At 55.4% G+C, this 15168-nt stretch overlaps 2 protein-coding genes across 3 annotated transcripts in view; both read left to right on the forward strand.

Moving 5' to 3' along the window:
* Positions 1–6905, forward strand: part of DCHS1 (dachsous cadherin-related 1) — a 35095-nt gene extending 28190 nt beyond the window's left edge. For both annotated transcript variants that reach the window (XM_059068238.2, XM_067038742.1), the window contains exons 14-21: positions 567–1445; positions 1570–1683; positions 1856–2067; positions 2158–2312; positions 2504–2634; positions 2750–3033; positions 3363–3501; positions 3833–6905. In XM_059068238.2, coding sequence (XP_058924221.1) covers positions 567–1445; positions 1570–1683; positions 1856–2067; positions 2158–2312; positions 2504–2634; positions 2750–3033; positions 3363–3501; positions 3833–6444 — 4526 coding nt within the window. In that variant the 3' untranslated portion in view covers positions 6445–6905. The remainder of the gene's footprint in view (positions 1–566; positions 1446–1569; positions 1684–1855; positions 2068–2157; positions 2313–2503; positions 2635–2749; positions 3034–3362; positions 3502–3832) is intronic.
* Positions 6906–7712: 807 nt separating this feature from the next.
* On the forward strand, positions 7713–14303 carry TPP1 (tripeptidyl peptidase 1). Its single transcript, XM_059068241.2, has 13 exons — positions 7713–7811; positions 7927–7998; positions 8261–8400; positions 9244–9394; positions 9603–9730; positions 9825–10003; positions 10190–10388; positions 10536–10724; positions 10964–11033; positions 11462–11582; positions 11667–11825; positions 11994–12119; positions 12292–14303. Exons 1-13 carry the CDS (start codon positions 7795–7797, stop codon positions 12430–12432), a joined length of 1692 nt encoding a protein of 563 aa, XP_058924224.1. The 5' UTR covers positions 7713–7794; the 3' UTR covers positions 12433–14303.
* The last annotated feature ends 865 nt before the right edge of the window (positions 14304–15168 follow it).

The raw sequence follows: 15168 nt of genomic DNA on the forward strand, positions 1-15168 counted from the left end.
TAGGCCCAAGGAAATGTTAAGGTTTCAACTAACAATTCGTTGGACAGTAATGAGGTTACAAATATTATAGCAGGTATAACTGAACGCAAGCCAGCAAAAACTGAGTGAATCTCTGAAAACAGCACATATTTATGCTCTAAACTTTCTACCTAGAATATTCTGGGAAACACAAGACTACACAAGCACACACATTCCATTAACCATCCAAGCCATGATGTCATCACATGTCATGTAGCATCTGGACCCCACTCTGCATTTGTGAGTTGATGAGAATGAAAAAGTCATATAATGTCTTAGTATTACTATGAAAATAGTTTTGATCTTATGTACTCCCCAAAAGGGTCTCAGGGGAATCCCTGGGGTCTGCAGACCACACTCTTAGAAAAGCTACTTTGCAGTATCTTTCTTTACCTTCTGTGTTTCTCTTTGTTTCTCTGCCTTTATCCCACTTTCCCTCTTTTCTCTCTCCCTCTCTCTTTCTCTTTCTTTGCCAGGTTGCCTGTAAATCACCCCCACTCCCATGGGCTGACACATGTATGTTTATGTGTGCATGCCCTTCTCTGCAGATGGGGATCCATCAGAAGCCTTTGTCCTGGACCTAGCTTCTGGGGAGTTTGGCACCATGAGGCCACTAGACCGGGAGGTGGAGCCAGCATTCCAGCTGCAGATAGAAGCCCGGGATGGAGGCCAGCCAGCTCTCAGTGCTACTCTGCTTGTGACAGTAACAGTGCTGGATGCTAATGACCATGCCCCCACCTTCCCTGTGCCTGCCTACTCTGTGGAGGTGCCTGAGGATGTACCTGCAGGGACCCTGCTGCTGCAGCTACAGGCTCACGATCCTGATGCTGGGCCCAATGGCCACGTTACCTACTACCTGGGTGCAGGTGCAGCAGGAGCCTTCCTTCTGGAGCCCAGCTCTGGGGAATTGCGCACAGCCACAGCCCTGGACAGAGAGCAGTGTCCCAGTTATGCCTTTACCGTGAATGCAGTGGATGGTGCAGCTGCTGGACCCCTAAGCACCACGGTGCCTATCACCATCATGGTGCGCGATGTCAATGACCACGCGCCCACCTTCCCCACCAGTCCCCTGAGGCTGCGCCTGCCCCGCCCAGGCCCTAGCCTCAGCACCCCAACCCTGGCTCTGGCCACTCTGCGAGCTGAAGACCGTGATGCTGGTGCCAATGCCTCCATCCTATACCGGCTGGCAGGCACGCCACCTCCTGGCACCACTGTGGACTCTTACACTGGTGAAATACGTGTGGCCCGCTCCCCTGTATCCCTGGGTCCCCAGGATCGTGTCCTCTTCATCGTGGCAACCGACCTTGGCCGTCCAGCTCGCTCTGCCACTGGTGTGGTCATTGTGGGGCTGCAGGGAGAGTCTGAGCGTGGACCCCGCTTTCCCCGGGCTAGTAGCGAAGCCATGCTCCGTGAGAATGCACCCCCAGGTGGGTGCCCAAACGTGTCTCCCAGCTTTGTATCCCTGGATGGGTTGGGGTTACTAACTAAAAATAGTCCCCAGACTCCCTCAGTCTAGTGCTCACATTTCCACCAATATCATCCCCTCTGCAGGGACTCCCATTGTCTCCCCCAAGGCTATCCATACAGGGGGCTCAAGTGGACCCATCACATACAGCATTCTCAGTGGGAATGAGAAAGGGACATTCTCCATCCAGCCTAGTACAGGTAAGGGGCAGGAGCAGGGGGCTCTGTGAGGGGACAGGCTCCTGGTGCGGCTCCTCTTCGGGCCCGAGGAGACTCTGGTTGGGGAGAGGCTGCCCTTGAGTAGCGGGCCTCAGACAGGGAGGCTCTAGGGCAAGCAAGAGGTCTGTCAGTGATACATTCCACCTCCTTCCAGGAGCCGTCACAGTTCGCTCAGCAGAGGGGCTGGACTTTGAGGCAAGCCCACGGCTGCGACTGGTGCTGCAGGCGGAGAGTGGAGGAGCCTTTGCCTTCTCCGTGCTGACCCTAACCCTGCAAGATGCCAATGACAATGCTCCCCGCTTCCTGCGGCCCCACTATGTGGCCTTCCTGCCTGAGTCCAGGCCCTTGGAGGGACCCCTGCTGCAGGTGTGGGGTGTGACAGGAAGATGGGGGGGCAGGGCTGGGCAGACTTTGTCTGTGGCCAGCCCAGTGCCAGCAGCCTCCTACGTTCACCAGGTCGAAGCAGATGACCTGGATCAAGGCCCCAGTGGACAGATCTCCTACAGTCTAGCCGCATCCCAGCCAGCCCGGGGGTTGTTCCATGTAGACTCAGCCACAGGCACTATCACTACCACAGCTATCCTGGACCGTGAGATCTGGGCCGAAACACGGTGAGGCTTGGGTCTGTAGACCCTGAGACTCCATCCCAGGTCCATCCAGTTTTGAGCCCCGCATGGAATCCCGTTCAATCCCTAGGCCACGTCCTGAGTTCCCCAGCCCCCAGCCTGTCCTGAGCCCTCCGATCCCTGCCCAAGGTTCTCCCTTATGCCCAGGCCCCACCCCGATTGTGCTCTGTGTTCAGGCTGGTGCTGATGGCCACAGACAGAGGAAGCCCAGCCCTGGTAGGCTCAGCTACCCTGACGGTGATGGTCATCGACACCAATGACAATCGCCCCACCATCCCCCAGCCCTGGGAGCTCCGAGTGTCGGAAGGTGAGGACTGGGTAAAGTGAGAGGTACAAAAGGTGGTAGGGAAGCACTTTTCCCCACTCTGGGGCTCCAGGGGCCTCCGGGACCATGCCAAACACACTTGTCCCATGTATTGCAGATGCACTATTGGGCTCAGAGATTGCACAGGTGACAGGGAATGATGTGGACTCAGGACCAGTACTGTGGTATGTGCTGAGCCCTTCTGGGCCCCAGGATCCCTTCAGTATAGGCCGCTATGGTGGCCGCCTCTCCCTCACGGGCCCCTTGGATTTCGAGCAGCGTGACCGCTACCACCTGCAGCTCCTGGCACATGACGGGCCTCACGAGGGCCGTGCTAACCTCACGGTGCTCGTGGAGGATGTCAATGACAATGCACCTGCCTTCTCACGGACCCTCTACCAGGTACTGATGCCCCCACCTCTGGGCCCAGTGTTGTTCACAACGGAGGGCAGTGACAAGGCTAGAAGGATCCGAGGTGGGCTGGATGTCGGAACTGACTTGGGGACAGATCTTTGGGGATATAAGATCAGCCTTATAAGTCCTGGGAACTTTGTCCAGGTTCTTCATCCAGTGCCCACAAATGGGGGAATGTGCACAATCCAAATTCTAAGGGGCAGATGGGCTCCAAGCTGGGACAGATGCCAAGCGGGGCTCATGAGACCAAGCTCCAGAACATAGGCTGAGTGGGCAGCTGGGACGCTTGGCCATAAACCCTTGTCCTCACATCTCAGGTGATGCTGCTTGAGCACACACCCCCAGGCAGTGCCATTCTCTCCGTCTCTGCCACTGACCGGGACTCAGGTGCCAATGGTCATGTCTCCTACCACCTGGCTTCCCCTGCCGAGGGCTTCAGTGTTGACCCCAACAACGGTGCGTCCTTCCTGGGATCTACCCCTTATCCTTGACTGTGCTGGGCCGTGTTTTGACCTCATTCCTGGAATTTCTTGCCTGAACTCTTAACTCCTAGATCTCTGACCCAGGGAGGACATTTTCCGCCCTTTGTCTGTATTTTAAGCACTGTCCTGACTGCATGCCTAGAAGCCATTCTCTGAATCCTGGAGGCCACTCCGTTATCTCCTAGCACACAGGCCACTCCCTGGAGTCTGACTTCCGAGGCCATTTCCCAGTCCCCGAAGGGTCACTCTGCTCACCCACAGCCTCTGTTGATGGCATATTTCTCTTCATTCCCTTCTCATCTCAGGGACCTTGTTCACGACAGTGGGGACAATGGCCTTGGGCCATCAAGGGCCAGGAGTGGTGGACGTGGTGCTGGAAGCACGAGATCATGGGACGCCGGCTCGGGCAGCACGCACCACAGTGCACGTGCAGCTGCAGGACCAGAACGACCATGCCCCGAGCTTCACATTGTCACACTATCGTGTGGCAGTAACTGAGGATCTGCCCCCTGGTTCCACCCTGCTCACCCTGGAGGCCACAGATGCCGATGGAAGCCGCACCCACGCCACCGTGGACTACAGCATTGTCAGTGGCAACCGGGGCCGAGTCTTCCAGCTGGAACCCCGGCTGGCTGAGGCTGGGGAGGGTGATGGACTAGGACCCCGGGCCCTGGGCTGCCTGGTGTTGCTTGAGCCTCTAGACTTCGAAAGCCTAACCCAGTACAATCTAACTGTGGCTGCCGCTGACCGGGGGCAGCCACCTCGAAGCTCGGCTGTGCCGGTCACCGTCACTGTGCTGGATGTCAACGATAACCCACCTGTCTTCACCCGAGCATCCTACCGTGTGGCAGTACCCGAGGACACACCTGTTGGAGCCGAGCTGCTGCACGTGGAGGCCTCTGACGCTGACCCAGGCCCGCATGGCCTTGTGCGTTTCACCCTCAGCTCAGGCGACCCTTTTGGGCTCTTTCAGCTGGATGAGAGCTCAGGTGACTTGCGACTGGCCCACCCCTTGGACTGTGAGACCCAGGCTCGACATCAGCTTGTCGTGCGGGCTGCCGACCCTGCCGGGGCGCACTTTGCTCTGGCACCAGTGACCATCGAGGTCCAGGATGTGAATGACCACAGGCCAGCCTTCCCTCTGAGCTTGCTCAGCACCAGCCTGGCAGAGAACCAGCCTCCAGGCACTCTCGTGACTACTCTGCATGCGATTGATGGGGATGCTGGGGCTTTCGGAAGGCTCCGCTACAACCTGCTGGAGGCTGGGCCAGGGCCTGAGGGCCGTGAGGCATTTGCACTGAACAGCTCTACAGGGGAGTTGCGGGCACGAGTGCCCTTTGACTATGAGCACACAGGAAGCTTCCAGTTGCTGGTGGGTGCTACCGATGCTGGGAATTTGTCAGCCTCAGTCACTGTGTCAGTGCTGGTGACTGGTGAGGATGAGTATGACCCAGTATTCTTGGCTCCAGCTTTCCACTTCCAAGTGCCAGAAGGTGCCCGGCGTGGCCACAGCCTGGGTCACGTGCAGGCCACAGACGAGGATGGAGGTGCTGATGGCCTGGTGCTCTATTCCCTTGCCACCTCTTCCCCCTATTTTGGTATCAACCAGACTACAGGTGCCCTGTACCTGCGGGTGGACAGCCGGGCGCCAGGCAGCGGAACAGGCACCTCTGGGGGTGGGGGCCGGACCCGACGTGAGGCACCACGGGAGCTGAGGCTGGAGGTGGTAGCACGGGGACCTCTGCCTGGTTCCCGGAGTGCCACAGTGCCCGTAACTGTGGACATCACCCACACTGCACTGGGCCTGGCACCTGACCTCAACCTGCTATTGGTGGGGGCTGTGGCGGCCTCCCTGGGAGTCGTGGTGGTGCTCGCATTGGCCGCCCTGGTCCTAGGGCTGGTGCGGGCCCGGAGCCGCAAGGCTGAGGCGGCACCTGGCCCGATGTCACAGGCAGCACCCCTGGCCAGTGGCTCGCTACAGAAGCTGGGCCGAGAGCCACCCAGCCCACCGCCTTCAGAGCACCTGTATCACCAGACTCTCCCCAGCTATGGTGGGCCAGGAGCTGGAGGACCCTACCCCCGTGGTGGCTCCCTGGACCCTTCACACTCAAGCGGCCGAGGCTCAGCGGAGGCTGCAGAGGATGATGAGATCCGCATGATCAACGAGTTCCCCCGTGTGGCCAGTGTGGCTTCCTCTCTGGCTGCCCGTGGCCCTGACTCCGGCATCCAGCAGGATGCAGATGGACTGAGTGACACATCCTGCGAGCCACCTGCCCCCGACACCTGGTATAAGGGCCGCAAGGCAGGGCTGCTGCTGCCGGGTGCAGGAGCCACTCTGTACCGAGAAGAGGGCCCCCCAGCCGCTGCCACAGCCTTCTTGGGGGGCTGTGGCCTAAGCCCTGCACCCACTGGGGACTATGGCTTTCCAGCAGATGGCAAGCCATGTGTGGCAGGAGCACTGACGGCCATTGTGGCTGGTGAGGAGGAGCTCCGTGGCAGCTATAACTGGGACTACCTGCTGAGCTGGTGCCCTCAGTTCCAGCCGCTGGCCAGCGTCTTCACAGAGATCGCCCGGCTCAAGGATGAGGCTCGGCCATGTCCCCCGGCTCCCCGTATTGACCCACCACCCCTCATCACTGCCGTGGCCCACCCAGGAGCCAAGTCTGTGCCCCCCAAGCCAGCCAGCACGGCTACAACCCGGGCCATCTTCCCACCAGCCTCTCACCGCTCCCCCATCAGTCATGAAGGTTCCCTGTCCTCAGCTGCCATGTCCCCCAGCTTCTCACCCTCACTGTCTCCTCTGGCTGCCCGCTCACCTGTTGTCTCACCGTTTGGGGTGGCCCAGGGCCCCTCAGCCTCAGCACTGAGTGCAGAGTCCGGCCTGGAGCCACCCGATGACACGGAGCTGCATATCTAGCTGTGGCCCAGGATGGGCCCCGACCTGGGATGCGCACAGTGTCCCCAATGCAGGCCCCATCTGAGCCTGCCCTGGGCAGCCTCGGACCATGATTGGCCGCGGGGGAGGCCAGCTCCCCAGCCCAGAGTCCTCCAGTGGGGACGGGTCTCACGTCTCACCCCGGCCCTGTCAGAGCACCAGCACCACGAGGCCCTGTTGGGCCCTGACCTGTGGCCGGGTCCAGTGTGGAGAGAAATGATGAAGGAGGCAGCAGCCCTGGGTCCTCCTCAGTGAGGGCTTCTTGCCCTGTGCCAGCACCCTGAGATGGAGCTGAGACTTTATTTATTGGGAGGTAGGGGGAATGGGGGCAGTCCCTCTAACTTGTTTGGGCCCAGCTCCTTTGGGTTCCACTGACACCCCTGCCCCTGCCCAGAATCAAGTGCCAATTCTCACTCTGGAGCCTTAATAAACTGCAGTTTGTATCCAGTGTCCGGCTGTGTTCTGTGTGGGCCGTAGGGGTAGGGGGATGATGGGAAGCCACCTGGCACACTGTGGACACCTCAGGAGTCACAGAAGGTGGTGGACGTAGGGGCATCTAGGGTGGGAGCGAGTGGGGGTGGCACTGGAGCCCGAGCCCAGCCTGAAGCTGACCATCACATCTCTCTGCAGTCGGCCTTTCCCTCTAACGTGGGCAGGAGGCCAGAAGACGGCAGACAGCAGGGGCTTGCTTGTGGCAGTGACCTACAGAGGGATTGGCTGGCTGGGGAGAGATCTTGGAGATGAGCAGCTGTAGGCCTGAGGGTCTTCAGGGAGGTGGGGGTGGGTACAAGAGCAGCCACGTGGTGTATTTGTTATCCGTGGGGCTCCTATATACTTGCATGTAATAAGAGCTCACATTTGTTGAGCCTTTGCCATGTTGAGGCTCTCTGCTGCGGGGTTTGCCCGCTTTATCTCTGTAAATTTTCACTGCAACCCTCTGAGGCAGAGCACTTTTAACATAATAGTCTCCATATTCTACATGAAGAAACCTAGGCTCCGAGAAGTTAAGTTGACTTTCTGATATCATACAGCTAGTAAGAACCTGGGTCTGTGGGTCTGTGGGCCTCCAAAGCCCCTTTCTTAAGCACCCCCTACACTGTGGTGAGTCCTGGATTCTGGCAGCAGGTGGGGGAGCCCTGAGCTTACCCAGTGTTTGACAGTCCACGGAGGGAGAATCCAAGGAGCAGCCCCTCCCCTTCTTCAGCATTCAGGACCACCCATTCGAGGGAGGAGCCAGCATCGTCACTAGTTTCTAGGCAGAGACGGGTGGTGGTGGCGCACTATAGGACTCATGTGATCTGTCACGTGACAGCGGATCTGCAGAAAGGCAGAATGGGCCCCCGAGCCTGGTAAGAAACTAGGGGGCCCTGGGAGAAGGGAATCATGTTGGACGGAGTATACGTTGGAGGGTGGGAGCACAATGACAGTCCAGCTCTTGCTGAAACCCATGTGCTGCCCCTGCAGCCTCCTAGGGCTCCTTGCCCTCTTTGTCGCCGGCAAATGCAGTTACAGCCCGGAGCCTGACCAGCAGCGGACGTGAGTTGACTTAGCACTGACACCCCCTACCGCATGGCTTCTCCTGTACCCATTTTCCTGCTTCTAGCCTCCCCCACCCCCCTTACCAGCTCCTGGTACCCACTCCATAGCCTCATTCCCAGGTTCCCAGACTCAGTCCCTGATAATCCACCTCCTGTGATCCATATCTGCTTCTGGAATCCTCCCCAAGGTCTAGGTCTACTGCTGAACCTTCCCATCCCTACTCTAATGAAGGCCATGTGCCTGACCCCTGACCCTGCAGGCTGCCACCAGGCTGGGTGTCTCTGGGCCGTGTGGACCCTGAGGAAGAGCTGAGTCTCACGTTTGCCCTGAGACAGCAGAACCTGGAGAGACTGTCCGAGCTGGTGCAGGCTGTGTCGGATCCTGGCTCTTCTCGCTACGGTGCCTGATGGGACTGGGCGGGGGAGGGGTGGGGAATGTGGGATGCAGTAGAGGGACACAGGACTGGGCTGAGTGTGGGACGGTGCAGGTCATGTCAGGGACGTACTCTCGGGGCCTGTCGAGGGGGTGGTATAGGACAGATGAATGGCAGTGACCCTCATTAAAGAGATTCTGAATAAAAAGGTGAATTGGAACTAGAGTGTCCAAAACTAATTCACATTCTTTCCTCCAAAACTTTCCACCTCTGTTCAGCAGGCTCAAAAACTGAAAGTGGGTATGGTTAAGAGCACAGGCTTGGTGATCAGATCTGGATTCAAATTCTGACTCTACTATTTACCAACTACCAGACAAATAGGGAAGTAGCATCCAGTACATATAAGTGCTCATTACCTCAAATTTCACCTCCCCCCACTAGATTCACTCTCATTTACTCCTCCATTCGACCCTAAGGCTGCCAGTTCCAGCTCTGAAATATTCCACTGTCTCACCATTCCTTGTTGCCACCAACTCAGCTGATTACTCTTTCACCTGGACTGCTGCCAGCCCCCTCACTGGTCTGCAGTCTCTTCTCCTCCACTCTTCTCCCTACTTTACTCCCCACTCTGCTCCAGAAGGTCCATGTTTTGCTCCAGTGGTCAAGCTGGATTGTGGGCTTCCGCTGCTGGAAGCCCTTTGTGGTGAGGGGGCCAGTCTAAGGTTCACCCAGGAGGTGTATGCATGATCCACACAGGAGAGCAGTGACTCGCCATCATGTTAAGCTCCAGTGTCTCCTGGTTAAGGTTCAAAAAGGGCAACTTAGAAAAGCAAGGAATGAAGGCAAGAGCCTCTACTGAATTCCTGCAGGAAAGTACCTGACCCTAGAGGATGTGGCTGAACTGGTCCGGCCATCACCACTGACCCTCCACACAGTCCAAAAATGGCTTTTGGCTGCTGGAGCCCGGAACTGCCACTCAGTGACCACACAGGACTTTCTGACTTGCTGGCTGAGTGTCCGGTAAGAGGGAATAATTGCCTCGTGGAGGGCACCAATCATCCCATCAGGGAGATTCATCACCGCGGTGGAAGGGAGCTGAGAGCTTGCCAGGGCCTATGGGTGAAAACACGTGGGGAGATAACGACTAACTGCCCAGTGATGCTCAGGCAGCCTCCTCTGCTCTGTTCCATGCTTTCTGACCTCTGTTCTCTCTGATCCCTGACTTCAGACAAGCAGAGCTGCTGCTCTCTGGGGCTGAGTTTCATCGCTATATGGGGGGACCTGCAGAGACCCATGTTGTAAGGTCCCCACGGCCCTACCGGCTCCCGAAGGCCTTGGCCTCCCACGTGGACTTTGGTAACACCCAGTGGGGTTGGTGGCGGGGGTCAGTGATAAAATGGGGGGTTGGAAGCTAAAGGATCTCTTCCTCAAGGCTGACTCCTCCCCACAGTGGGGGGGCTGCACCGCTTTCCCCCCACATCAACCCTGAGGCAACGCCCCGAGCCACAGGTGCCAGGGACTGTTGGCCTGCACCTGGGGGTGACCCCATCTGTGATCCGTGAGCGTTACAACTTGACGGCACAAGACGTGGGCTCTGGCACGACCAACAACAGTCAAGCCTGTGCCCAGGTGAGCCACGCAGAGAGCCTCAGGATCCTTACCGCCTTCCCAAGGTGCCTGACCAGCCTGGGGCTGACTCTGACTCTAATCCCTGGGCTCTCACCCCCAGTCCTGTGATCTGAGACAGTATCCCCTGAACTGACCCTTGGGGCTGTGTCCTCTGACCCATGATATCTGCTCTGATTCCCTCCATAGTTCCTGGAGCAGTATTTCCATGACTCAGACCTGGCTGAGTTCATGCGCCTCTTCGGTGGGAACTTTGCCCACCAGGCATCAGTAGCCCGTGTGGTCGGACAGCAGGGCCGGGGCCAGGCCGGAATCGAGGCCAGCCTAGATGTGGAGTACCTGATGAGTGCTGGCGCCAACATCTCCACCTGGGTCTACAGTAGCCCTGGTACTGCCAAGGGGACTGGCTGGTGGGGATAGAGGTGGGGGTGAGTGGTGATCTTTGCTTCCCCAAGGGAATCCCATGAGCTCCAGGGAGATCCTGACAACCTCCCAAATGACTGCCTTTGTGCCCTCTTCTCCAAAAACAATCCAGGCCGGCATGAGTCACAGGAGCCCTTCCTGCAGTGGCTCCTGCTACTCAGTAATGAGTCAGCCCTGCCACATGTGCACACCGTGAGCTACGGAGATGATGAGGACTCCCTCAGCAGCGCCTACATCCAGCGGGTCAACACCGAGCTCATGAAGGCTGCTGCTCGGGGTCTTACGCTGCTCTTTGCCTCAGGTGACCTCCTACTCTAAACTTCGACTCCCACACCCACCCAGCCTCAGAACTTTGATCCCGCAGTGACTCCTGGACCTGATCTCTATCTCATAATCTGAACTCAACAGGGACCACTGACCTGACCTCAACTCTGACCTCTTGCAGTAATGACTAACACTTGAATTTCCTCTCTGACATCTGAACCCACATGCCAAACTCTGACCAATTAGACTTAGTGGCAGACTTGGTCTCTCTTCCAGGTGACAGTGGGGCTGGGTGTTGGTCTGTCTCTGGAAGACACCAGTTCCGTCCCAGCTTTCCTGCCTCCAGGTAAGCACCCCAGCCCACCACTTACCTGTGGCCATCAATTCATCTATGACCTCATGATCTGGAACCTTTGTCTTGATTGCACCAGGTGCTCCTGTGGCTCAACCCTCAACTTTACCTGCACCCACCTCTTCTTCCTGTAGGTCGCAGGCCCCGAGTCTCCTGAGTAGGACATAGCTCCCAGTGTTCCACTTCCTCAGTCCCCAGGCATTTTAGGGGGAGATTTGGTGGGTGTTCCGTAGGGAAAAGTGTGCACAGTCACCTCAGGCCATGCCTTGAGGGCCCAAAATCTCTGTCATCCCCATGTACATACTTCACCAGAGTGCTTCCCCAGTCCCTCCAGCAAGACCCAGACCCATACTCACCCATCCCCATGCATTTTGGAGGTGCCCTTAGGACCCTGCAATCTGAATGCTGTCTTCTTCCCTCAGCCCCTATGTCACCACGGTGGGCGGCACATCCTTCAAGAATCCTTTCCGAGTCACAGATGAGGTTGTTGACTATATCAGTGGTGGCGGCTTCAGCAATGTGTTCCCACGGCCTTCATACCAGGTACATGTGTGTTTGTGTGGATGGAGGGGGGACGGGTGAGATCCTCAGTTCAGCAGGTGATACTCACTCAAGAATGCCTTTTAGGAAGAAGCTGTAGCCCAGTACCTGAGCTCCAGTCCCCACTTGCCACCATCCAGTTACTTCAATGCCAGCGGGCGTGCCTACCCAGACGTGGCTGCACTCTCTGATGGCTACTGGGTGGTCAGCAACCATGTGCCCATTCCATGGGTGTCTGGCACCTCGGTGAGAATTAGCCTGGCTCCAAACCTCCACCCAGGGACTATTCTCACCCTCCACCCCCAAGACCTTACACCCAGAACCCCTGATTCCTCAGAGACCTCTGATCCATCCCACCCAAAAAGTCCAATCACTCTGAACTCCTAACCTCTACTTGTACCCTCACCCTTGCAGGCCTCTACTCCAGTGTTTGGGGGACTCCTATCCCTGATAAATGAACACAGAATCCTCAGAGGCCTCCCCCCTCTTGGTTTTCTCAACCCACGGCTCTACCAGCAGCATGGGGCAGGACTCTTTGATGTGAGTATGGAAGAGAGGGGTGTGGCCACTTTTGTAAGAGTATGTCAAGTGCTAAGATGAACTTGAGGACAGTTCTGTGGGGTGGGATAGCCTCTGGAATGTGAACACAAGGTGAGGTGCTGCAGTCTGCTAGTATCAGCAAGCTGGGACCTGATGCCCACCTTCTCCCTAGGTAACACGTGGCTGCCATGAGTCCTGTCTGAATGAAGAGGTGGAGGGTCAAGGTTTCTGCTCTGGCCCTGGCTGGGATCCTGTGACAGGCTGGGGAACACCCAACTTCCCAGCTCTGCTGAAGACACTAATTAACCCTTGATCCTTTCTCGCTAGAAGAGGGGGCCTGTCCACTGCCCCACAGCTGGTGGCTCGGTCCCTGATTCTGCACTGTTGGAGGCCCTGCTAAACCCTCAACTGTTAACTGCCGTAGCTTATCTCCCTAACCCAGAAATGCTGTGAGCTTGACTTGACTCCCAACGCTACCTGCTCCCTTATACTCAGGTCCCCCTGCCCCTGGCCCAGGTTCCTCTACAGATGCTATAACCTGCACTGTTTGAGAGCCTCCTCTGCACACCGCCCCCTCTTCCATTTCTTCTTCTTTTTTTATTTTTTCAACTTTTTTTTTTCAGTTGTTTACACTGTCTGTGTAGTACGCTATTTCACTTCATCTTCACTCCTCAGTTCATTGCCATGAGACCTCTGCTCTTACTTTTTCACTTTTTCCTCCCCTGAGAAACACTGAGAAATGAAGGCCTCCCTGCTGCTTCATCCAGTGGACACTTCCCAATCTTTGCTTTGTGGGCGCGCTGTCACAGTATTCTACTGCCTCTCCTTCCTTAGCGTCCAGGGCTTAACTTCTCCTCTGATCACTCCCTATTCCTCCTTCATTTCCTCTTCCCTCTTTCTCTTTCTCTGCTTCCTCATCGAATGTTGTTGTATTTCATTGCTCCATCCTTAGTCTTTTGCTCTTCTCGCTCTACTCATTGACCCTGGAACAAATCAATCACTGGCATCCACAGCCATCACCATCTCACTATATCAGACTTTTTATCCAACAGTGATTGATACCTCAAAAGTAATATGTGTGATACTCAATATTTCATCTCCCTTCTTCCCAATCCTGTTCTCTTCTGTTTCTTCTTTGTAAATGACACTATGCTTCTTCCAACCAAGCCAGAAACCTAAAGTGTCATCCTAGACTCCCTTTTCCTCACCTCCTCCCATCATCATCTTCAATCAACAAGTCCTGCTGACTTTACCTCTTAAATATATGTTTATCAATCCACAGGTCCTGCCATTTGTATTTCCTAAGTATATCTAGAACTCATCGAATTCTCTCCATCTCTATTGCTACTACATTAGCCCTGAGCCATATTCCCTCTCCTCTGAATTGAAGAGGCCCTTGCAAGAAGTGTCCTTACTTTCCACCCTTCCCTAAACCATCTACCAGAGTAAGATGCAAATCCCATAAGGTCATTTACTTGATTAAGACCCTTCAAAGATTACTGGATATAGTTCAGGCTTTCTATCATGACTTAAAATCCTAATCCCTTACTTGCCATTTGTTCCTGAGTAACAAATTGTTTATCCTTTCCTGCCCTCCCCACAGACACTTTCACTTTTGCTCAAGATATTCTGGGCACTAACATTACACCTGGCTCTCTTTGCCTGGTTGATATCCAGAATTCTTTCAAGACTCAACTCAGAAGTCACCTTCTCGTGTGAACCTTTTGGCTCCCTGAAGCTAGCTGATTTTGGTATGACAGAAAAATCCTAGATTCTTGAAAACAAACCTGTTTGATTCTTGGTTCTGATATAGACTAGGCGAGAGCCTTGGGCAAGTAAGTTTAACTCTCTGAGCCTTTTTCCTCATCTGTTACATGAGGATATTGGTACCTGCATCTAATATTCAGGGAATCATTAAATGGGATAAAGTTAATAGAATGCCTGACACACAGATACAGGCAGCAGCTGTTAGTTCCCTTCTTCCCTTGCACTGTACGCTCTGTGTCTACCTCCAGTATTTAAACCCCCATATATTGTTGAAATGGCCAGTTTATCTGTTTGCCTCCCTTTCCAAGACTATTGGTGCCTAGAGGACTAGAACCTTGTCCTACTTAACTTTGTATTTGCAGGCCCTAGCTCAGGACTGGAAAATAGGAATTAAATAAATGTTTGCTGCATTGAAAACCCCACTCTTTCACTAGCTGTGATTTTGCATATCTTGTTTATTCAGGCTGAAAGACAGCTGTCCCTCTGTATCCTCACTTACCACAGCCACAGATTCAACCAACCATGAATTGAAGATATTAAAAAAAAAAATTCCAGGAAGTTATAAAAAGCAAAACCTGAATTTACCAGCAACCATTTACACTGCATTTACATTGTATTAGATATTATAAGTAATCTAGAGATGATTTAAAGTATACAGTGCAAATACTATGCCATTTCATATAAGGGACTTGAGCATCCATGGGTTTTGGTATCCATGGCGGGGGTGGAGGTTAAGGGGACGGTCCTGGAACCAATCCTGCCCACCCCTCACCACCTATACGGAGGGTGGACTGTACCTCCCTCCTCATCTGCAGCAGCGCTGAGTTCTCCTGTTGCCCTCACTTCTTTGGGCAGCTGCCAGGGAGAGAGGCTATCCAACTCCACTACAAACCCTTAAAAGGCTGAATAAAGGGACTAGAAAGGATGCAGACTGGCAGGCAACCAACGGTCGAGAGGTGTCGGGGCGATGGGCCCCAAAGCAAGGTTTTCGGGCGTCAGGCTGGGTGAGGGCTCCCAGACCTACGGAAGAGACTCCTCGACATTCAAGCGTTCGCATCCCAGCGGATCCGCCTAGGAGAACCGCGGGGTGGGAGGAGAAACGTTCGCGCTATCGCGGTTCTGCAACACTTTGTCTCCGTTCATCGGCCTTTGTCATCTAGCCGCCGGAGGGGCCGCGAAAAGAGGCGAGCGGCCGCGAAAAGAGGCGAGCGGCCTAAGGGAGGAGCGAACGTGGCGTGGGAGGGGCGAGTCGCAAGGCGTGTGACGTCAACCCTGGTGCGTG

Source organism: Kogia breviceps, chromosome 7 (genome assembly GCF_026419965.1).
Source record: "Kogia breviceps isolate mKogBre1 chromosome 7, mKogBre1 haplotype 1, whole genome shotgun sequence".
Taxonomy (NCBI): Eukaryota; Metazoa; Chordata; class Mammalia; order Artiodactyla; family Physeteridae; genus Kogia; species Kogia breviceps.